The 19,559-nt window shown below is 51.2% G+C and overlaps 17 protein-coding genes across 17 annotated transcripts; 10 read left to right on the top strand and 7 right to left on the bottom strand.

The window, feature by feature from the left end:
• Window positions 1-516: 516 nt before the first annotated feature.
• B9G98_01132 (Copper amine oxidase 1) lies at window positions 517-2,556 on the top strand (the record flags this gene model as incomplete). Its single annotated transcript, XM_024807690.1, has 1 exon — window positions 517-2,556. The coding sequence occupies one exon, from the start codon at window positions 517-519 to the stop codon at window positions 2,554-2,556; it is 2,040 nt and encodes a 679-aa protein (XP_024663458.1).
• A 118-nt stretch (window positions 2,557-2,674) lies between these two features.
• Window positions 2,675-3,835, top strand: B9G98_01131 (Eukaryotic translation initiation factor 3 subunit M; the record flags this gene model as incomplete). Its single annotated transcript, XM_024807689.1, has 1 exon — window positions 2,675-3,835. One exon carries the CDS (start codon window positions 2,675-2,677, stop codon window positions 3,833-3,835), a length of 1,161 nt encoding a protein of 386 aa, XP_024663457.1.
• A 152-nt stretch (window positions 3,836-3,987) lies between these two features.
• B9G98_01130 (putative geranylgeranyl transferase type-2 subunit beta) lies at window positions 3,988-4,884 on the top strand (the record flags this gene model as incomplete). The annotated part of the gene is made up of 1 exon (XM_024807688.1): window positions 3,988-4,884. The coding sequence occupies one exon, from the start codon at window positions 3,988-3,990 to the stop codon at window positions 4,882-4,884; it is 897 nt and encodes a 298-aa protein (XP_024663456.1).
• Window positions 4,885-5,233: 349 nt separating this feature from the next.
• On the top strand, window positions 5,234-5,530 carry B9G98_01129 (hypothetical protein; the record flags this gene model as incomplete). Its single annotated transcript, XM_024807687.1, has 1 exon — window positions 5,234-5,530. One exon carries the CDS (start codon window positions 5,234-5,236, stop codon window positions 5,528-5,530), a length of 297 nt encoding a protein of 98 aa, XP_024663455.1.
• A 56-nt stretch (window positions 5,531-5,586) lies between these two features.
• On the bottom strand, window positions 5,587-6,750 carry B9G98_01128 (60S ribosomal protein L3; the record flags this gene model as incomplete). The annotated part of the gene is made up of 1 exon (XM_024807686.1): window positions 5,587-6,750. The coding sequence occupies one exon, from the start codon at window positions 6,748-6,750 to the stop codon at window positions 5,587-5,589; it is 1,164 nt and encodes a 387-aa protein (XP_024663454.1).
• A 321-nt stretch (window positions 6,751-7,071) lies between these two features.
• Window positions 7,072-8,154, top strand: B9G98_01127 (E3 ubiquitin-protein ligase complex slx8-rfp subunit rfp1; the record flags this gene model as incomplete). The annotated part of the gene is made up of 1 exon (XM_024807685.1): window positions 7,072-8,154. One exon carries the CDS (start codon window positions 7,072-7,074, stop codon window positions 8,152-8,154), a length of 1,083 nt encoding a protein of 360 aa, XP_024663453.1.
• On the bottom strand, window positions 8,145-8,915 carry B9G98_01126 (Calcium/calmodulin-dependent protein kinase type 1; the record flags this gene model as incomplete). Its single annotated transcript, XM_024807684.1, has 1 exon — window positions 8,145-8,915. The coding sequence occupies one exon, from the start codon at window positions 8,913-8,915 to the stop codon at window positions 8,145-8,147; it is 771 nt and encodes a 256-aa protein (XP_024663452.1).
• A 26-nt stretch (window positions 8,916-8,941) lies between these two features.
• B9G98_01125 (TBC1 domain family member 20) lies at window positions 8,942-9,742 on the top strand (the record flags this gene model as incomplete). The annotated part of the gene is made up of 1 exon (XM_024807683.1): window positions 8,942-9,742. One exon carries the CDS (start codon window positions 8,942-8,944, stop codon window positions 9,740-9,742), a length of 801 nt encoding a protein of 266 aa, XP_024663451.1.
• Window positions 9,739-11,280, bottom strand: B9G98_01124 (Transcription factor SPT8; the record flags this gene model as incomplete). Its single annotated transcript, XM_024807682.1, has 1 exon — window positions 9,739-11,280. The coding sequence occupies one exon, from the start codon at window positions 11,278-11,280 to the stop codon at window positions 9,739-9,741; it is 1,542 nt and encodes a 513-aa protein (XP_024663450.1).
• A 33-nt stretch (window positions 11,281-11,313) lies between these two features.
• On the bottom strand, window positions 11,314-11,877 carry B9G98_01123 (ADP-ribosylation factor-like protein 2; the record flags this gene model as incomplete). The annotated part of the gene is made up of 1 exon (XM_024807681.1): window positions 11,314-11,877. One exon carries the CDS (start codon window positions 11,875-11,877, stop codon window positions 11,314-11,316), a length of 564 nt encoding a protein of 187 aa, XP_024663449.1.
• Window positions 11,878-12,012: 135 nt separating this feature from the next.
• Window positions 12,013-12,396, bottom strand: B9G98_01122 (60S ribosomal protein L26-A; the record flags this gene model as incomplete). Its single annotated transcript, XM_024807680.1, has 1 exon — window positions 12,013-12,396. One exon carries the CDS (start codon window positions 12,394-12,396, stop codon window positions 12,013-12,015), a length of 384 nt encoding a protein of 127 aa, XP_024663448.1.
• Window positions 12,397-12,622: 226 nt separating this feature from the next.
• On the bottom strand, window positions 12,623-13,411 carry B9G98_01121 (Copper transport protein ctr4; the record flags this gene model as incomplete). The annotated part of the gene is made up of 1 exon (XM_024807679.1): window positions 12,623-13,411. The coding sequence occupies one exon, from the start codon at window positions 13,409-13,411 to the stop codon at window positions 12,623-12,625; it is 789 nt and encodes a 262-aa protein (XP_024663447.1).
• Window positions 13,412-14,183: 772 nt separating this feature from the next.
• Window positions 14,184-15,512, top strand: B9G98_01120 (hypothetical protein; the record flags this gene model as incomplete). Its single annotated transcript, XM_024807678.1, has 1 exon — window positions 14,184-15,512. One exon carries the CDS (start codon window positions 14,184-14,186, stop codon window positions 15,510-15,512), a length of 1,329 nt encoding a protein of 442 aa, XP_024663446.1.
• Window positions 15,513-15,783: 271 nt separating this feature from the next.
• On the top strand, window positions 15,784-16,257 carry B9G98_01119 (hypothetical protein; the record flags this gene model as incomplete). Its single annotated transcript, XM_024807677.1, has 1 exon — window positions 15,784-16,257. One exon carries the CDS (start codon window positions 15,784-15,786, stop codon window positions 16,255-16,257), a length of 474 nt encoding a protein of 157 aa, XP_024663445.1.
• Window positions 16,258-16,561: 304 nt separating this feature from the next.
• Window positions 16,562-17,959, top strand: B9G98_01118 (hypothetical protein; the record flags this gene model as incomplete). The annotated part of the gene is made up of 1 exon (XM_024807676.1): window positions 16,562-17,959. The coding sequence occupies one exon, from the start codon at window positions 16,562-16,564 to the stop codon at window positions 17,957-17,959; it is 1,398 nt and encodes a 465-aa protein (XP_024663444.1).
• Window positions 17,960-18,024: 65 nt separating this feature from the next.
• On the top strand, window positions 18,025-18,417 carry B9G98_01117 (hypothetical protein; the record flags this gene model as incomplete). Its single annotated transcript, XM_024807675.1, has 1 exon — window positions 18,025-18,417. One exon carries the CDS (start codon window positions 18,025-18,027, stop codon window positions 18,415-18,417), a length of 393 nt encoding a protein of 130 aa, XP_024663443.1.
• Window positions 18,418-18,475: 58 nt separating this feature from the next.
• B9G98_01116 (Eukaryotic translation initiation factor 3 subunit I) lies at window positions 18,476-19,459 on the bottom strand (the record flags this gene model as incomplete). The annotated part of the gene is made up of 1 exon (XM_024807674.1): window positions 18,476-19,459. The coding sequence occupies one exon, from the start codon at window positions 19,457-19,459 to the stop codon at window positions 18,476-18,478; it is 984 nt and encodes a 327-aa protein (XP_024663442.1).
• Between the last annotated feature and the right edge of the window lie 100 nt (window positions 19,460-19,559).

Here is a 19,559-nt window from a genome sequence, read left to right as displayed (position 1 = left end):
GAACATATGAGGCTCATACTTTTAAAGCAGTGCTAAAAGACCTATCCTAACCGTACAACTCGAAAATAAAATTTAAAATTAATCATATGTCCAAGCTTTGAACTCATATACCAAGCCGCTAGACGCCGTTGCCTAGAGCTGGGCGGAAATGCACAACCAGTATCATATTATCTAAGGGTATGTCTTATCACTATGCAGGTGACCGGTTATAAACCCTTACATCGGCATAGACGAAGTACGTCTTAGAGAATTATTGCGGGTTTTGAGCGAATATCGGCATAAATACGTCATGCTCAGCTAGATCGGATGAAAAGCGTACTTCAAAGGGTCCATTTGGACCCAGTAAACGTTTATGTAGGGTGTAATTGGCCTGCGAATCCGAGATATTGGTTTTATGGCTTCACCTGCCTATTTGGGTAATAGGTGGCATCTGTTATCACTTGAATCTTTCCCCGATACCCTAAAAGTTCGACTACAAAAAGGAGCTCAATGTCTATCATATAGTATCTCCAAACGATGGAAAAGCAATTGGCCCCCCAAACTTCTGTCCACCCCCTGGACCAGCTCACGGTAGCTGAATGCAAGAAGGCTGTGAGCCTACTGCGCCGTGAACACCAGGGAAAGAGCCTGCATATCAAAAATGTTCAGGCTCAAGAGCCCCCTAAGAAGCTCATGACCAGGTACCTTGATGCTCTGCACAGCGGCCCACCTGTTGCACCGCCGCCTCGGGTCGCTTACTGCATCTACTATGTCTTGGAGGACCGAGTAGGCGAAGAGATGTGGCTCAATCTTGAAAGTGAATCGGTCGTTCAACGTCGGACGTTCCCCAAGGGAAGCCACCCGCCGCTGGATTTCAACGAGATCTTACCCTACGGCGAGAAGCTCCTTAAGGAAAAGCCTGTCATCGAAGCACTGAAGAAATGCGGAGTGACCGATGAGCTCATGAAGTGTGTCGCTCCCGATGGCTGGATCTATGGGTGTGATACCAATATTGTGCAGCCTCGCTATGTTATGTTCCTGATGTACATGCGTGATGCCAAAACCAACAACGCTGATAGTAACATCTACAGCTTCCCTTTGCCTTTCGTTCCTGTTTACGATTTGATGGAACAGAAACTGGCCAGAGTGGATTGGTGTGCCACTGGTGGTGATGGCGACGATGTAGTCGAGATCAATTATAACACCCGAAACCCCATGCAGCCTCTCGTGGAAACATTGAGGTCTAGCGAGTACATGTCTGAGCTCCGACCCGAACTACCTCTTCGCCAAGACATCAAGCCCTATCACGTCGTTCAGCCCGAAGGTCCGTCATTTAGTGTTGAGGGCAGTCGTGTTCGCTGGCAAAAGTGGGATTTCAGAGTGGGGTTCAATGCTCGCGAGGGCCTGGTTATTCATGATGTTCGTTACGACGGCCGCCAGACTTTTTATCGCCTATCTGTTTCAGAAATGACTGTCCCCTATGGTGACCCTCGTCCCCCCCTCCATCGCAAGCAAGCATTCGATCTGGGAGACTTGGGTGCCGGCTACTGTGCGAACTCTCTGGCCCTGGGTTGTGATTGCTTGGGCACTATCAAGTATTTCGATGGTCATCTTGTCCACGGTGATGGACAAATTGAAGTCCGCAAAAACGTTATTTGCATGCACGAGCAGGACGACGGTATTCTTTACAAGCACACGAACTATCGAACCAATGTTCCTCGCGTTGCTCGCCGTCGTATTCTGATTTTGCAGACGGTCTTGACTGTGGCCAACTACGAATACATCTTTGCTTGGCACTTTGACCAGGCCGCCAATGTCGAACTTGAGATCCGGGCTACGGGCATCGTTTCTACTCAGTACATTGATCCCGGCAAGAAGAGCAAATGGGGTACTGTCGTTGCTCCTTCTGTTCTGGCCGCGTCCCACCAGCATATTTTTTCTATGCGTATTGACCCTGCTGTCGATGGTCACAACAATACCATTGCTGTGTGCGACACCAAGCTAGACCGCCGCGACCAAATCAACCCGCATGGCACCGGCTTCTACAATAGCACGAGCTATGTAGAAAAGTCAAGTGCGTTTGATGCTGACCAGACGGTGAACCGGTACATCAAGATTGTTAACGAGAACAAGATCAATCCCATCACCATGAGCCCGGTTGGTTACAAGCTCTCTGCAGTTCCATCTGCTCTCCTACTCGCGCCCGAAGGGACTATTTGCCGTAGCCGTGCTCAGTTTGCCACCCATCATTTCTGGGTCACCAAGCACGTTGATGATGAGTTCTTTGCTGGCGGGGTTTGGACGAACCAGGCGGCGGTTGAGTTGGGAGGCGTCCAGGACGCAGTCAACCGCAACGAACACGTCCGCAACGAAGACGTAGTGCTGTGGCACTCCTTCGGGCTCACTCATCACCCCCGTGCCGAAGACTTCCCTGTCATGCCCGTGGAGAGGTTGACTGTCGGCCTGCACCCCAATGGGTTCTTCACCGAGAACCCTGCTATGGACGTGCCCCCCTCGAATCAGAAATTTAACCGCTCGGTCGAGGTAATGGACACCCGTTGCTGCAACAAAATATAAAACCGCCATATATATTAACCTATCCTAGATTTGCCCTTCTTTCACCTCTGCGATGCCAAAACCTCCCATAGGTGAAATGTTACCTAAGTCACACCCTCTGTGAAATATTTTCAGAAAAATGGACCAAGGGTATATGATCGTTGATGGCAATTTGGCGGACAACATGGCCGATATTGCCGGCTATATTGACCAGCTTAATGGCGAAGAGCAGGACGGACCGCTTGTGCAGGTTGCCGCCGAGCTGGCAGCCACCGAGGAGCCTTCCCAGCAGCAGGAGCTGTACTTTACACTGGCCGAAGGCTCTGCTGGCTTGCTCAAGGGCCCGCTGAACGATCTTGAGGCCAGCTACAACCTGCTTCTTTTTGTTCTGTCGCAGGCACCCGACTTTGGTACGCTTATGCCGGTCATCCTTGCGAACTTGGCCAGCGATATCCCCGAGAGCAGTGCTCAGCAGCTGGTTATTTTGGCGATCTTGGGCAACCTGTTCAACATTATGCCCCGTAATTCGCGGTTCCGCTTCGACGTCTTCAACAAGATCGTCGACTTTTCTATTGCCGCCGGCACGCTTGGCCAGTTGGTCCCCCAGCTTTCCCAACTTCCGGAGTGGCTCGCTGAGTGGAACGCTACCGAGGATAACAAGACTGATATTTACAACAAGCTTGTCAACTCCTTGAACACACTCTCACCCAAGGCGACCTACCAGCTGCTGCTTGCTGCCAGCAAGGCCAATGCGGCGGGCGATATTACCGAGCAACTTGTCACAGATGTTCTTGCAAACACTCACATTTACGACTTTGACGAGGTACTTGCAGTTCCCGCTGTTCAGCAGCTGCCCAAGACCAACAGCGATCTTTATGCCACCCTCAAGGCTGTCTCAATCGGAGACTACGATGCATTCAAGAGCCTGCCTGCTGCTTCCAACCCTCAGATCCAGTCCAAGGCCCGGGTTGTTGCTCTTGCTAAAATCGCTGGCACCAAGCGTGCCGTCTCGTACGCCCAGATCAGCGCGGCCACTGGTGTCGAGGCTTCCCGGGTGGAAATCCTCGTTATTGACGCCATCAAGGCCGGTCTTATCAAGGGCCGCATGGACCAGTTCAAGCAGGAGCTTCTGGTCGAGCAGGTGACGCCCGTTGGCGAGTTCACAAACGCTCACTGGGAAGAGATCGAAAAGAGACTAGGGGCATGGAAGGAGTCTTTGAGCAACGTGCTGGCCATTTCCAAGAGCGCCCGTGACAACAGCGACCGTGTGGCCAACCTTAGCAAGGCCCTTCGTGCGTAGATATCTATTTACAAGTAATTTTACGGCTTAAACCATTCATTATATCCTGCTGCCCGCCCGCCCGCTCGTGCGCTTATCAAATGCTCCTTCGCGACAAACACATTGAATACATCAAGTCGCTGGATGAGAACAAAGACAGCCTGCGGTACTCCATGACCGCTCATTTGCGGATGAGTGGATTGTATTGGGGCCTGACTGCTCTGCACATGCTTGGTGCGCCCGATGCGCTCGATCGTGAAGCAGTCATTGAGTTTGTTCTCTCCTGTCTTGATTCGAATGGTGGGTTCGCCGCCCATCCAAAACACGACCCCCATGTGCTGTATACTTTGAGTGCAGTACAGATTTTGTTCTTGTGTGATGCGCTGGACCGGATAGACAAAGACAAAACTGCTTCCTTTGTGCTTAGTTTACGTCGCGAGGGCGGTGAGTTTGTTGGCGACAAATACGGCGAGGTAGATACCCGGTTTATCTATACAGCTATTCAATGCCTGTGTATTCTTGGGAAACTCGATCTGATCAATGACACAGTCGACAAAACCGTCAAGTTTTTGGCGGATTGCCAGAATTACGACGGCGGCTTCGGTCTGACTCCCGGCGCTGAGAGCCACGCTGCCCAGATCTTTACTGTTGTTGCTCCCCTCGACATTCTGGGACGTCTTGACAGCATCGATGGGGATGCGGCCTCGCACTGGCTCAGCGAGCGTCAATTGCCCGAAGGTGGTCTCAATGGCCGGCCTGAGAAATTGCCTGATGTGTGCTACAGTTGGTGGGTTCTTTCCCCGCTGGCGATGCTTGGACATCTCAACTGGATCGATGGCCTCAAACTACGTGGGTTTATTCTGAGTGCCCAGGACGACGAGACAGGCGGCCTCGCGGATCGGAAAGGCGACGAGCCAGACGTGTTTCACACCATTTTTGGTCTAGCTGGGCTATCGCTCCTTGGATACGAAAACCTCGAGCCAATTGACCCTACGTTTTGTTTGCCGCTTGCCTTGACAAAAAAGCTCGATTGGCCAGGTAAAAGTAAACGCAAGCCATTTAGCACCTAAGACCTGACTTCTTGGTAATCAATGAAGGCAGTTTATCATGGCCCGAGCGGCGAGAGCAAGACGTTCACTCGCGAGTCTGCAACGGGCGAGGTAACTCAAGATACGTCTCGGGATGCTTGCTCGACACCCGATGAGTCGACAGCCATGGGAAAACTCCGGGCCGACGTGCTAAGTATCCAGCAGCAGGTGAATCAGTTTTTGACGGAGAAGATGGCGGCGGCCAAAAAGCAAGCAAACTAGGTAAATAGACTATTTAAGCAAGCGTACAAACAACCAAAGACCCCCGCCAACCGGCGTTCAGGCTCATATAAAGGGCGTTTTATGGTCAGTCAGCATTTGTTTACATTTCATGCATCACTCTAACGAGCAACGACAAGCGTTGTCCGAGCGCAATAGTCCCATGAAACAAGCAAAAAGCGGGTCGCCAAACAAAGCAACGTTGAAAAGGAGTGCCGAGCCAGCCACACCTCTGCAGAACCCCCGATTCAGCCGGAAACGGCAGTTTCGCAGCGAGCCCACCTGGGCCCAGATCTTCTGTTTGCTGGATCCCGATGCGCCCTCCGAGTACGAGATGTTGCACAGGCAAATAAACGAGCAGCAGGAGGTGATTGATTTTGCCAACCTCGAGCGTCAGATGGCTAGCTAATGTTTCCCGGCTGCAGGCAGTTGGGTATTTATTTAACTATTAACTTTTTTTTTTACTTAAAGATCCTTCTTGAGAGTACCCTGGAAAGCAGTCTTCTCAGCAGGAGTCTGGAAGCGACCCTTACCGAACTTGGAGGAGGTGTCGATCCACTTGAGCTCGACCTTCTCGGTAGCACGACGAGAGGTGTGGACCTTGAGGGACTTGCGGAGAGTGACAACCCGCTTCTTGACACCGGGGATAGAGCCCTTGATGATCAAGAAGTCGTTGTTGACAGAACCGTAACGAACGAAGCCACCCATGGGAGTGATGGTCTTCTCAGTGCGGTCGAAAGCGGTAGCGGCGCTAGCCTTGTCCTCGCCCTTGCCAACACGGTAGACCTTGTGGTGGATGGAGGTACGACGGTGGTAACCGTCCTGACCGGCACGGGCAACAGTCCACTGGACGTGGGCAGGGTGCCAGGCACCGATACAGGCGACCTTACGAAGACCACGGTGGGTCTTACGGGGAAGCTTCTTGGTACCCCAACGGGCGGTAACACCCTCGTAACCTTTACCCTTGGTGACGGCGATGACATCGATGTTCTCGTCCTGCTCGAAGACAGAGGCAACGTCGACGGTCTTCTCAAAGTGCTCCTTGGCCCAGTTGACCTTGTCGGCAACAGAGCCACCGTTGATCTGGATCTCAGCAAGGTGAGCCTTCTTCTGACCAACAGGGGTCTTGCGGATCTGGGTGTGGGCAAGAACGCGGACGACGGTAGCGTACTTGCGAATGCGCTCAAGCTCACGCTCGACAGAGGCAGCACCATCGGCGTACTTCTTGGCGTAAGAGGTGAAGGCCTTCTTCTTGGACTTGTACCAGTTCTTGTAGAAGCGGCGCTTGACCTCGTCGGAGAGGTGCTCAGCCCAGACGGTGGTGAGAGAGCGGAGACCGCGGGGGGTCTCGACGTAGCCAACAACACCAACAACGACCATGGGAGGGGTGTCGACAACGGTGACAGCCTCAACGACCTCACGCTTGTCCATCTTGGAGCCACGACGGTCCAAGTCGCGGACGATGGTGGTCATACCAGCCTTGTAACCAAGGAAGGCAGTAAGACCAACGGGCTTGGTCTTGTCGTCGCGGGGGAACGACTTAACACGGCCGCGGTGGGAGGCGGCGCGCTTGCGGGGAAGGAATGCCAACGAACCGTGACGGGGCTGCTCGTACTTGCGGTGAGACATGTTTTTTGGAGGTTAAAGGAGGGGTTGGTTTCGGGGCTGTGAAATATTGGCATGCCTCGCAGAGACTCTGTGTGACGTTAGGGTCAAGCCCTAACTAGGGAAACGAGATTACGAGAACTTGGGAGCTCGGCTGCTCGCCACCAACCCTATGGAAGAATAAGGTTAGGGCGAGCAGCACAGATTAGTAACAGGTGCCTTATTTATTTCCTCATCATAGACATTTGCAACGAAATCGCTTCAATTCCTATTATTGAACGGTGGACTGAAATCATCGACCGCCGAAATTACCCAAAAAAATTTCAATAGACATTTTGATCATCCATGGCCGGTCCCCTTGCACCTGAGATTGTCGATTTAGCAAATGATTCAGACGACGACGTAGCGGAGATAGCTGTTCGGCCTGTTTCACCTGAAACAAGAGCTGCTCGGCAAATTGCGAGGCAAAACCGGAGGCGCAACCGTCCAGATTCGAGTGACGATTCCGATGTCGAGATTCTGGGGTCCCACCAGCTCTCAATTCAGGAACGACACAGGCGAGCTATCGCATTGCATTCGAGACACGGGATGCCTATTTTATTTACTGCTCGCAATCGTCGGAACCGTGACAGCGTACTGGCCCGGTTTTATGGCGTTTCTCCCTCTCCAGGCAGAGGATATACTAATGGGGTTGATTTTGGCAACCCAGACTCACCATATCCCCGCGAAGACCAAGGGGAAGATGGGTTTTTTTCAGACTACGAGCAGGCGCGGACGCCTCCGGACTACCTCGAACCTGAAGATATGACGCTGTACATCAGGAATGAAATTGGTGTGGCCACCACTCCCACAAACTATGTGCTTGATCTTATTATTGAAAGGGCAGAAGAAGCCCTGGAAGCTTTCTCCTATTTTCCGTCGCTGAACGGCGATCTCTCCAGAGCCGTTTCCAAAGTTTTAAGCGTAAACTCGTTTCCTCCAAGTTGGGCTCGTCTAGTGGCTCGAAGGCTAGGCATCCGAAGACAACGAGCAATATCTCTGCGAGATTTCACTTTGGCTAGTGAAGATTTACATCGGGCCATCAACAACTCCTTAATTGACACAGATGCATTCAAGCCCCCAGATATGACCCAGCTGCGCCTGCCCAAGAAGCCCACTGAAACAAGAGAGGGCTTCACCAGATCGCTACAGGGCTCTCCCAAAGTTGCCTGTGCCGGCTGTGAAAACGAAGTGGGTGTTTCAGACGAGACTCTTACCAGCGAGGAAGCTCGCCGTCTCTCGGGACGTATTTATTTTCGGTCGTGTGGACATGTTTACTGTGGCAAGTGTGTACATTTGATCAACACCAACAGTGCCCCATTCCGGGGCTGTGCTGTGACCGGCTGCAAATCGACTAGCCGTGTTAAGTTCTGTCAAATCTACCATTGAAACTCTGCTGCTGTCGATGCTGTGGGTCTCAGTGCGGGATCCAGACACAGAATCCGGGCTACATTCTCGCTAAACACTCTTAGAGAGCTCACGGACTCCTTCAGGTTTCCCTGTTGCTGATCCCACAGGGCTATATCGGAACGGTAGGGCGTAAAGAGTGCTTCACTGTTCGTGCTGCAAAGCTTAGCTACAACACATCCATATGCCCATACATCAATTGCATTCGTATATACTTTCCCCTGCAATAATTCTGGCGCTCTGTATTCTGCCGTGCCGACGTCGCAGACTTTTGGGTCCTCGCCGAATCCAGGAACCCATGCGATGCCAAAGTCCGCTAGCATTGGCTCTGAATCTGTTGTTTTGAACAAAATATTTTCTGGCTTGATGTCGCGGTGGATTATGTTTTGTGAGTGCACAAAGGCAAGAGCTTCTGCAAGCTGCCGGGCGATTGATCCGATTCTGTCCGGATTCAAACGGTTTCGCCAGCCTGATCCCGGCGGGTAAGTTGCTTTAGAGGCATCAAACAGAACGTGGTCGAGCGTGAGGGGATATAGATGCATGTATATGCGACATTGAGGCTCGAAACCACGGGTTGTTTCTGTTCGCAGCATCTCAGTGATATTAGGGTGCTCTCCAAGCGCCTTTAGAGCGGCTAATTCGGCCCTGTAATTGTGCGGAGCGCATTGATCGTCTATATCGATGATCTTCACTGCTTCTTCCCCCTCTTGAACAACCGTACTAAATCTTCCCCGTCCGAGCATGCTCACGTCTCGTCCAACGTTAGGTAATGTCCGAGCAGAACTACCGCGAGCAGGTGCGGCGAGATGTCGAACGCACGGGCCTAAAGAAGGAACAAAAGGAGTGTGTGATTCAGCGTATTTGCAACGTGCTTGACCACGTACCAGAACTGCATTACTACCAAGGATTCCATGACGTAGCTGTGCACTGTGCGTCCGAGGATGATCTAGAGGATCTGGCTCTATTGTGTCTGCGCGACTTTATGACTCCCGAAATCGAGCCTACGCTAGCAGTACTTGCGCTACTCCCTGAATTGATCTCTATCGCGGATAGCAGGCTCGATGCAATCATGAGGACCGTCCCAGAGCCCCATTTTGCCCTAGCTCCTCTTCTCACATTGTTTGGCCACAATACGGAAAGCAATGCAATGTTGGAGAGTGTGCAATTAAAAGTTGAGCAGTACGGACTCGGCTATGCACTATATTTATACACTGCGGTGATGATGTACCGGCGAGACGAGATCGTCGAGCAGGCGACTGGTGAACCTCCAGAAGTGGTTCATTCTATACTCAGTAAAGCAGGCAACTCACTGGATGGGATCGACCCTGATTTGCTCTTCAAGTCTGCCGATACGCTGCGTATCAGGATCCCGCTGTCTAGATTGCCGTCATACCGAAAGCTTTCGCGCCATTCAGCAGTGAAAACAGGCTCTCTTATTCCTAGCGAGCAGGCTCGCCGTGACTTGATTGAGCTTTCGCGCCCTCCATCCGATGGCCGACGACGCAGGATCGCCGTGGCGGTCGTAGTCGTGGTTGTTGGCTTTCTGCTCCAGCGGGCCCGTTATCCTTAGGATTCCCGAGAAATTTCATAGCCTAAAACAACGTCTCCTCCACTCTCGAGCCAGCCTCTTCCACCGCTTGCAGTAATTAAATATCGCCCAGAGGGATCGAGGTACATTCGCCCAATGAGCGAACCATGGTAGCCAGGAACAAGAACAAAGGGCGTGCGCTTGTCACTGGCCTGTAAATCGTACAATCTTACGTTGTCGCTTGACGCACACATCAGCCCGCGACCGTTAGGCATGGCCAAGACACAAGTAACCGCACCACTAATCTGAGGGAACTTGAGTGATCTGACCGGAGTCGAGGCCTTACGCACGTCGTACTCTTCGACAGTGCTATTACGACGGCCGGCATAAATAAGTTTTCCGTCCACAGACCAGCAAGCAGACATACACCACGGAGGAGCAGTGGACCCGGCGGTTTGCAGACAAACGGACGTTGATCGCGTATCCCATACATCTACATGTCCTGTCATGGTTGTTGAGAGGAATGAGGAGCCGGTATTTTCTTTTGCTGTAGTTGTTTCCTCGTTATTACCCGCTTCTTCAGCTGGTTCCTCATCGCTGCCAAACAGCGATCCCATAGATTTGTCGTCGTCCGGTTGAAGCAGTGGACCCCCAACTGGTTGCCAAGCTATAGTGGAAACTTGACCATTCATATTTGAGTATGTATGAACAACCTTGCCTCCTTCAAGGTCCCAATACTTGACAGTTTTGTCCCAGCTTCCACTTAGCAAGTGGGTTTCTTGGCCAGACAGACGTAGTTCGCTAACGGTGTTCTTGTGGCCATCCAAATAGGCTATAATATTACCTTCACCGTAGCGCGTGCTCACAATTGAAATGCCACCACTTTGCAGCCCGCTGCATAGCCATAGTGCCTCGCTTTGCACAGCCAGAGAAAACACAGGACTCAGCTTTGGCATGTAGTTATTTTCAGCATCTGGTTTATATTCTAATTTGGGAAGCGGCTGTTCGTTCTCAAAATACGACGTCAAAACACCGGCTTTTGTGACAGAGTCTGAAAACGCGTGTCTTTGGCCCACCGTCAACGTCTGTTTGCCGTTCACTGTGTCGGCTAAATTGTAGCGCCGGATGAACCCGTCCTCACCTCCAGTGAAAAACCATTTCCCGCCCCACGAAGCATCCATGCTGAACACCGAACACCCATGCACAAACGCCATTGTGGGCACAACGTCGTACACTTTAGCATCCAGTAAAGACTGGTCAGGCTTGACCGGATAACGATCCCTGAACTTGGTTGCAGTTACCTCAATTTCTTCAGTGGGAGCTTTCAAGGTGGGTATGTCTATAGGTGCCGAGTCTTCGGGCTCCTCAGCGTCTCCAACCTCTTCTTGACCAGCTTCTCCATCGTCGTCCTCCTCGTCGTCGTCGTCTTCGTCGTCGTCCTCGCCCATTTCCATTTCATCGTCACTGTTCTCGGCCATGACATCTCCAGCCTGTTCTTCAGACGCATCAGCTACTCCATCAGGCTCTTCGTTGTCGTCCTCGGCGTCCTCAAACAGATCGTCTTCATTGTATAGCTCCATGACTAAAGGGAGGATTCGGTGTGGAGAAGGTATTTAAAGAATAAATAGACGGGATTTAGCTTCAGTTACAACCCAATCAAAGCCCTGTTCGATATTAAATCCCGTATATGCCGAGCAACCCAGGACTTTGAATTGGTGTTTGCCGAGACTCGAGAGATCGAGTTCCGACTGGATTGTGTGGACAATTTCCGACTGCTCCAACGGGTCAATGGCATCTAATTTGTTAACAAAGATCAGAAGACCTGCCCCGGATAGCCGATCCTCGTTCAGGGTGGAGTGCAGTTCCGTTTTGCAGTCGGTGAGCCTGTCCGTGGCGGTTGCGTCCACGACCCAGACTAGGCAGTCTGTTTTCTCAAAATAATTATGCCAAAACGGCCGAAGCGACTTTTGGCCCCCGACGTCCCAGATGTTCATCGTCAAGGCATCGCGGGTCACTGTTTCGATGTTGAATCCGAGCGTGGGATGGATGTCCTTCACGCTCTTGCCGAGCAGTCTGTTTACAATCGTAGTCTTGCCTGCATTGTCGAGCCCCAAGATGAGCACGCGGATCTGCCTGTCTTTGAGCTGCTGTTTACGCAGAATAGTCAATAAGCCCATGGGGGCAAGTGTATAACGGAGATGGGTAACCGTGTGGATTATGGAATGTCAACTAAGGACTAACACTTTTTTTATTGTCGGATAGATCCGTTATATAGAGAGACGTAGAAGTAAAAGAAACCATGCAATTATGCTTTACTCAGCGTCGACACCGCCCTTGCGCTTGAGGATGGCCTTACGGTCGTTGTCAAGCTTGAGCTCGGTGATGACGAGGTTGGAAGCAGCCAGGTTAAGAGGGATACCGGCGCCAGAGGCCTTCTCCTTGGTGAGCTTCTCGATCTGGACGGCGAACTTCAGACGGTAGACGGAAGTGACCTTGCCCTCACGGCCCTTGTGAGAGCCGCGGACGACCTGGACAACATCGTCCCTCCGGATGGGCAGAGCACGGACGTTGTACTTCTCGCGCAGCTCCTTGGAGAGAGGAGCAGACATGATGACGCGACGCACCGAAGAAGGAGCAGTGAAGTGGGCCTTGCGAGACTTGCTGCGCGAGCTCGACACCTGGTTGGAAACCTTCATTACTGTGGGTGATATGGACCTGAACCACGGTTGAGTTGGTTAGTGATAGCGTCGGGCTGACAAAAATCACAGTGGTTGGCCCTAAGCCCTAGAGAGGACTGACGAGCGTTAACATTACCCATACCCTAATTTTAATGGGGGAAGAACAGGCAGAGTCGACTGGGGCATGTGCTTTATGGAGCAAAAGCATGTAAGAATCCATTAATTGTACGTATCATCAAAACTACTAACAGCACGTGGCTTTTTGGGGTGTTCCTGTGTTCCCACTGGCGCTATCACCAGCAAAGAAGTAGTACCCGAACAAGGCACCCAGCCACATGGTGATAAGAATGTATCCATTGTAGTACATAGCCATCAACATCAGCAAGTAGCCTGCACCAAAGTCAATTGTGAAAAAACAAGCCCTCACAAACTGTTGCCAGAAGTTTGGGCGGAAAGTTTCACTGGGAACGAGGCCCATTTTGGAGGCCAGCACATTAAACTTATTTTTAGCGTTGCCGCCCGAAGAGCTAGAGGTGTTGTCGATGATAGCAGGGCTGCAGCCAAGCACGCCGTTTTTTTCAGCCCATTGGCGATAAATATAACGATCAAATTCTCGGTGCAGACGCTGAACCAGGCAAATAGCAACAACCCAGAAGAAAACACCAATACATGTGCCGGCGAACATGCCGCTGTTGGTGATTTGCCATCCCGAAGAGATGAAGCACGCATCTATGGTGTTCCAGTTCCACAGCATGCTGATTTTACAGCCATTTCCCATGCCCATTCCAGACATGCTGTGACTGCTGTGGTTACCAGCGCTCGTTGCAGTGGGGGACATGGACATTCCCCCCATATCCATGCTGGCCATAGCCGAAGCTGCCGACGCGACCATGTTCATCGCAGTAGGTGTAGCTGAAGCCGCGGCGGACGCCATAGACATTGAAGCCATATCACTGGACATAGAAGCCATTGCCATAGACATAGAGGCAATAGAACTAACGATATCCATTTGAGACATGCTTTCCATATTCATTTCAAAGTCTGTATGGACTTGACTAACTTTCGAGGCATGATATAAGGATTTTATAATTTGCTCAAATATGCTCATATGCGCTAAAACCCGCACATGCATGGTTCGACATCATGCGACAGATACAGCGAGGCCCCGGTGGAAGCGAATATCCTGGGGACCCAATGTACAGAAGACCTTTTGCAGATTCTGGATTATCTCGTTTAATTGTTTTGAACAATTGAAAAGCCCAAAAACCGAATACGCTGCGCCCGGTCTGCAGGTTTCGGCACCAGCATTAACGGCTCATTGAGCAAATTTGTCAGGCCTGAGTAGACAGTTGCAGTTGAGCCCTGCTAAAAGCTGGTCGAGTGGGCTGGAAATTGTTGCCAATATCTACCAGGACGACGGCTGGGAGCCAAAAGGCGCTAGCATAACTTAATTCCCATGGACTTGGCCCGCACGTGACCAGAGTCAAAACTCGACACGTACACCGTTGTTGACGCCGCCAAATGGCCCTTCTACGAAATCCGTTTCGCGTTTCTTGTCCCATGCTGTGCGTTATCTTAAAACTTCACTATGATCCCCAGATACATTTCGAGGTTTGTCATCAGAGGCTTTCTCTTTAGACACGCATCGTATACAATATCGCATTAGAGGGATTCCGCTTCTACCGAGAGATCGTTGTATATCAAAACATCTATATTCACTCGTTTCCATCGCAGAAATCGTTGCAGTTTCCCCCGAAAACCAGATTTTGGCGGCGTAACGAACACAACCTGCGACTGACGAGGCGATGCAGCAACGACAACAAGGATACCCCAATGCACCGCCTAGGATGGGTCCCCGTGGGATCGCTCCAGATGTATTCAGCTCTCAAGATTCAATGCTGCACTCAAGCCGCCAGCAGCTCGAGGACGCCTTGTCGTTCGAGATGGAGGAAACGCATCGGTTGAATACAGCTATGAAAGATTTGAAACTCAGATTCGATAAGGGCCTGGCTGTTCAGTCCAAACTCGAACACGATGTTGCGGAGCGCGATGACCAAATAGCCAAGCTTCAGAACGAGCTCAAGGAGCTTCGCAAGCAGACGCATGCCGTAGAATCGGATCTGGCGCAACTCACTATGGAACACATCAACGCGCAAACCAAATGGCTTGACCAGACCTCTCTACTGAATGAAGAAATCACCCAGCTCAAGCGTGAAAAACGGGTCGCATCGGCAAAGCACCAGGCCGAAGAGCTGGCTTGGGCGGACGCTGCAGCAGCCGCTGTGGCCAAAGCCGACGAGCTCGCCCCACCAAAGAAGAGTCAAATGATTCTTCCGACTCCCACAGAAAGTATGGAGCACCATGCACAAACACTACTGGTCAATGAGCTGAGACTTCGTCTTGAGAATCTAAAAGAAGAAATCAACGAGGTTCGAGAAGTTAATAGCCGCCTTGAAGAGGAAAATGAAGGCTTTCAACTGCTTCTTGCTGAAAAGACCATTGATGGCGGCATGTCTTTAGCTGATGAGCTTGCAAGTGACAATGAAGAGACGGTAGGCGAAGACACTATTGAGGCTAATGGCGAGACTATACAGGATGAAATCAAGGACGAGACTTACCGCGAACAGCTTAAAGAACTGAAACAACTAAAATTCGAAACCAAGTCTTTGCAAAATCACAACAAGGCTCTGCGTATGTCTCTCGAGCGGTTGGTATGCAGACTGTTAGAGAGCGAGAAATTTGCAAAAACAATTGAGGAGAGTGTTCCTGCCCGTAAAATAGGCGCGTTCAGCACCAGGGTTGCCTCGTACAGCGGCGATTCTACCTCCCCACAAGGCAGAGCGACCCGGCTGAGTCGAGGCAGCACGGCCAGCACGCCGGCTCAATGGACGTCCATGCTGTTCAATTACCACTTGAGCGGCAACACGGGCCGCCGTGTGCTGACACTGGGCGTAGACGATGTGGTTCCTGAGCCACCCACGCCCGAGCCGCAAACTCGATCTGCATCACGAAGCTCTCGCTCTTCAGGATTTAGTTTCTCGTCGCAGGCCGATGAGGACGGTACCATTGAACTGCCAAAGCGGACATCACGGGGCAGCCAGACGAAAATGCGGAGGCTCCAGATGTCCGGTTAGCCAGCCTGCACTTCCTTCCCCTCTATTCTTCCTTACCCTCCCTGACCCCGGGTTCTTCATTATTTTTAGGCATGCGCACTCCACACGCACAGTTATATAATTTTTAATGCATTTTACTAAACAAAAAGTATGATTAAATTTTCCTACATGTAACACTCTGTTTCATCCCCCGCCTCGTGGTGACGTAGGGACCCGTGTCGAATCATCTCCCCCCACATCCCATCATCTGACCACCTGCTTGAGTAAGCGGTTTTTCATCTCAACCTACCAAATGGGCGGCGAGGAAACAAGGACCGCCGCCACCGGGCTAGCTGAATCCGAATTGAATCGATCCGCACCCCAGACAATTCCCGAGCGAAAGGGCTTTTTCGGTTGGGTTTCTCAAACTCTATCCCCGACTGCCGCGAAGATCAATTCAACCTCGGAGGCGGTTGCGCCTCCCCCTGGCCCTTCGTCCGAGCCGGTTCCAAAGGTTGCGCCGCTGTCGGTTGGTTCTGCAAGCAGACCTACTAGCGAAGCTATTGCTGAGATGGGGCCTGTCCGAAACCCGTCCACGCGACGGACCCGTCGGGATTCGTCGGTCTTGACCCACGATGAAGCGCTGAATATTTCCCGAGCAGGATTTTCTCCGCCTGCATCTAACCCGGGCGCAAACGCCATGGCCCGGAACCGTCAGCGATCAAACTCCAAATATGACAAGTTGGGGCTTATGGCTGCATATTCTGGGGGGCCGTCGTCGTTTTAACTTCTGCCAACATTTCTCGCTTTTGTATCTCCGGTTCCTTTGACGTATCCACCGTCTATCTATCCGATCTAGTGTTCGGGCACTCCTCATATTATATATTTCAGTTTAACGAACTTGTAACGATTTTTTAAAGGTTGTTTTGTCCATCAAAGTTGGCATCATTGAGCCTAAAGCGGAAATAACCCCCCACGAGGTTCTAGAGCCCGGCCGGGTAGAAGTTGCCTAAAACCAGCAACTGACCGAACTCCCCAATATGATTAAATTTCCTTCCTGTATTGCTGATTTGGACCTCAATTGAGCATCAATGGGACCGTTCAACGTTGTTCTCGGGTGTCTACTTGGTAGTATTCTCGGGTTTGCAACTTTATCTTTTCTTGGCTTCATAACCAGTGTGATGATCAGACGGAAGCCCCGCGATCCAGAAAAAGAGCCGTACTATTGGAAAAAAGAGCTTCCTGCTCGACCAACTACGACGCAGGTCAGGGGGCCACCTCGGATTCCGGCTGCAAACCCAAGGAGGATCCCCATTCAGCAGCCCATCCCCCACCACCAACAGCAATATATTCCGGACCATATACAACTACCTCCGCTCTTGCACACGATTGACCCCCCGCGTCCCAGCCGGCCTTCCTCGGCCCAGCAAACCTTGAACGGACTGCCAAGGTCGGTGGCCCAACGCATCTCAACACAAATAGATGGTAAGATGGGCATTTCTGTCAACAGAGGAACTATAATAACATCGAGACCCTCAATTGAATCCCCTAGGCCTGCACCGCCAATCCCACCAGCGGCCCGGCCCTACACCAAACCCCCTTTGGAGCATACTCGTCATGTGTCTCAACCGAGTTTGCACCCCCCGCGGGCTCCAAGTCTTCACCCAACAGTTTCAGGTCAACCTTCGCTAGATCCAGATACATTGCCTCACACGTTGTTGCTCGATAGTCGGCCCCATGAGCTACCAGAGACACACGAGCCCCATCGACGCTCACAAATTTCTCGTTTGTTTTCCCTATTCCAGCGACATCATAGCTCAAAATTTCCTAATAAATCCGGTGAGCGACTAGAACCACATTCATCCAAGTCCAATTCCGACGATAGTCTGCTAGCAGCGCCAAAGTTTACACCACCCCCGCAACTGCCACAATTTTCGCCCTTGGATCTGAAGGGCCTAGACGTCAACTTTTCTAATTTCCAACTGAGTGAGCCAGACCCAATTAGTGGGCCAGTGCAGCCAGCTCCAGAAGTTTGGAAGCCAGAAGGAACAGAAGCAGCTCCCGCGCCTCTTGTGACTCGCTCCACGGAATATACCAACACACACGAGTCCGATTTCGACTTTTTGAATTCGAGCGAAAAACGTGGCTCTGAACGATGGTCTACCGCGAGCTCAAGGTTTTCGGGACAGAGGGTTGTCTTGAGTGCTACTCTGGAAAACTTGCGAGAGCAGTATCTGGGCTCTGGCCTCAACTTGTCATACCACTCAAAGGCCGAATACGAACGTTTGGCGGGAATAGTAACTGGATCTAACGAGGATTTGGCTCTCAGTGACTCCGAAATAACAGCTTCAACACTCGATTCAAGTAGCACGTTGCGATTGGCACCCCCACTGCAGATACCCTCAGATCCATCGTCACCAGTATCAATAGGAACACCTGGAGCCTACGATATTCGCCCACTCAGCATATCTAAAGTGAGCCAGCTTTGATCATGATGCATTTATTTTTTACGACGCATGACGAATGTCTATATCGAGAACTCTAAATCTGATACATGTTACAGAATCAGTGTAAAATAGAACGTTTTAACAAAAAGCATCCAAGAAAAAAACAAAGATTCCCCCATACCAACCATTCAATGGACACAGTTGTCAGTAAAAACAAAGACGAGTCGGCTCCCCACAACTCAAACACCGGTAAGATCCTTGGTGGTCTTATAGGCGGAGCGGTCGGCGTCGCCTTAATCTGTGCTATTCTCTGCTATGTGGTACTTCGTCGACAGGGACGCTACAATAGAAAAAAGCGAACACTACAGAGAACCAAAGTACGGTTCAATGACGCCATGCTCGAAAAAGAGCTCGACCTGCCTGTCTTCGCGCCCCCTGTGCGGGCAGCCCAGTCGGTGGATAATGTGTTGGTTCCGGCGCCCCCACCGCCTAGAACATGAATTGGAAAATAATATTGGAAAAAACGTTAGCGCCTGGCTAAAAATAGCTATATATCATTTAAGCAGAGGAGGGAACACCATAGGTGAACTCGAAATAGGAAGGATCAAAGTGGTTCAAACGAATGTAACCATCTTCAGAGCCGGAAACAAAGCATGTACCATGGGGATGAACGGTCATGTGATTAATAGGACCGAAATGGCCGCCTAAGCGACCAAGATCATCCTCGAAAAGCTTGTGGAAGAAGTGCACCTGGAAGCGGCCGTCGGATGAGGTGGTGACGGACTTGGCATCGATACCACCACCAGCAACGACGTAGTCTTTGACGGGGGTGATGGCGGCCGAATTGAACGGAACATCACCAAGATATGTCTTGCGGACCTCGATGTCGTCAACGTAGCAGAGATGGGCAGTCTTGTCACGGGAGGCAGTGACAAAGTAGGTGCGGTCCTTGGACATTTGGAGGTCGACACAAGAATCTTCGTGAATTTTGGCTTCCTTCTCGACCTCTCCGCTCTCGGAATTGATCTTGCTCACCGATCCGTCGCGATGAATGGCGATAATGTGCTTGCCGTCGTAGGTCCACGATGCCTTGATGAAGGGAGACGTTTTACGGAGGATCATCTTGTTCTCAGCAACCTGCGGATTCTGGACATCCGACATATCGATATCGTACAGGAAAATGCTACTAGTCTGACCCATCTGCTCTTCTGTGACCACCAAAAGCTGCTTTACGTTGGGAGAGAGCTCAACGAAACGGGGCGTGGACTTGGTGTCCATAGAGAAAATCTCCTTGCCGTCTTTGACAGTCCACATGAAGACCTTCATACCAGAGGTACTTGAAACAACAAACGTCGTCGTGGGATCGATGTCAACCGAGTAGGCTGCACCCTTGGACTGAAAAGTTCCAAGCATGTCACCGTTCTCGCTGTAGTAGACGTTCACCAAGCCATCACGACCGGTGGAGAAAAACAAATCACCCTCGCGGTTGAATTTAAGCTGTGTGACAGGACGGCTATGGCCCTTAATGACAATAGGACGCATGGTGAAAAAAAAACCCTTGGTTGCTGACACACCGCACCTCTTGAAGACCTTGGGAGAATCTTGATTTGAAGGGGGAGGGAGGAGAGAGAAGGAATATGCA

The sequence above is a fragment of the Wickerhamiella sorbophila genome, assembly GCF_002251995.1.
Source record: "Wickerhamiella sorbophila strain DS02 chromosome Unknown contig1, whole genome shotgun sequence".
NCBI classification, from domain to species: domain Eukaryota; kingdom Fungi; phylum Ascomycota; class Dipodascomycetes; order Dipodascales; family Trichomonascaceae; genus Wickerhamiella; species Wickerhamiella sorbophila.
Note: the sequence above shows the minus strand (reverse complement) of the source record. Positions and strands in the feature narration are given on the sequence as shown.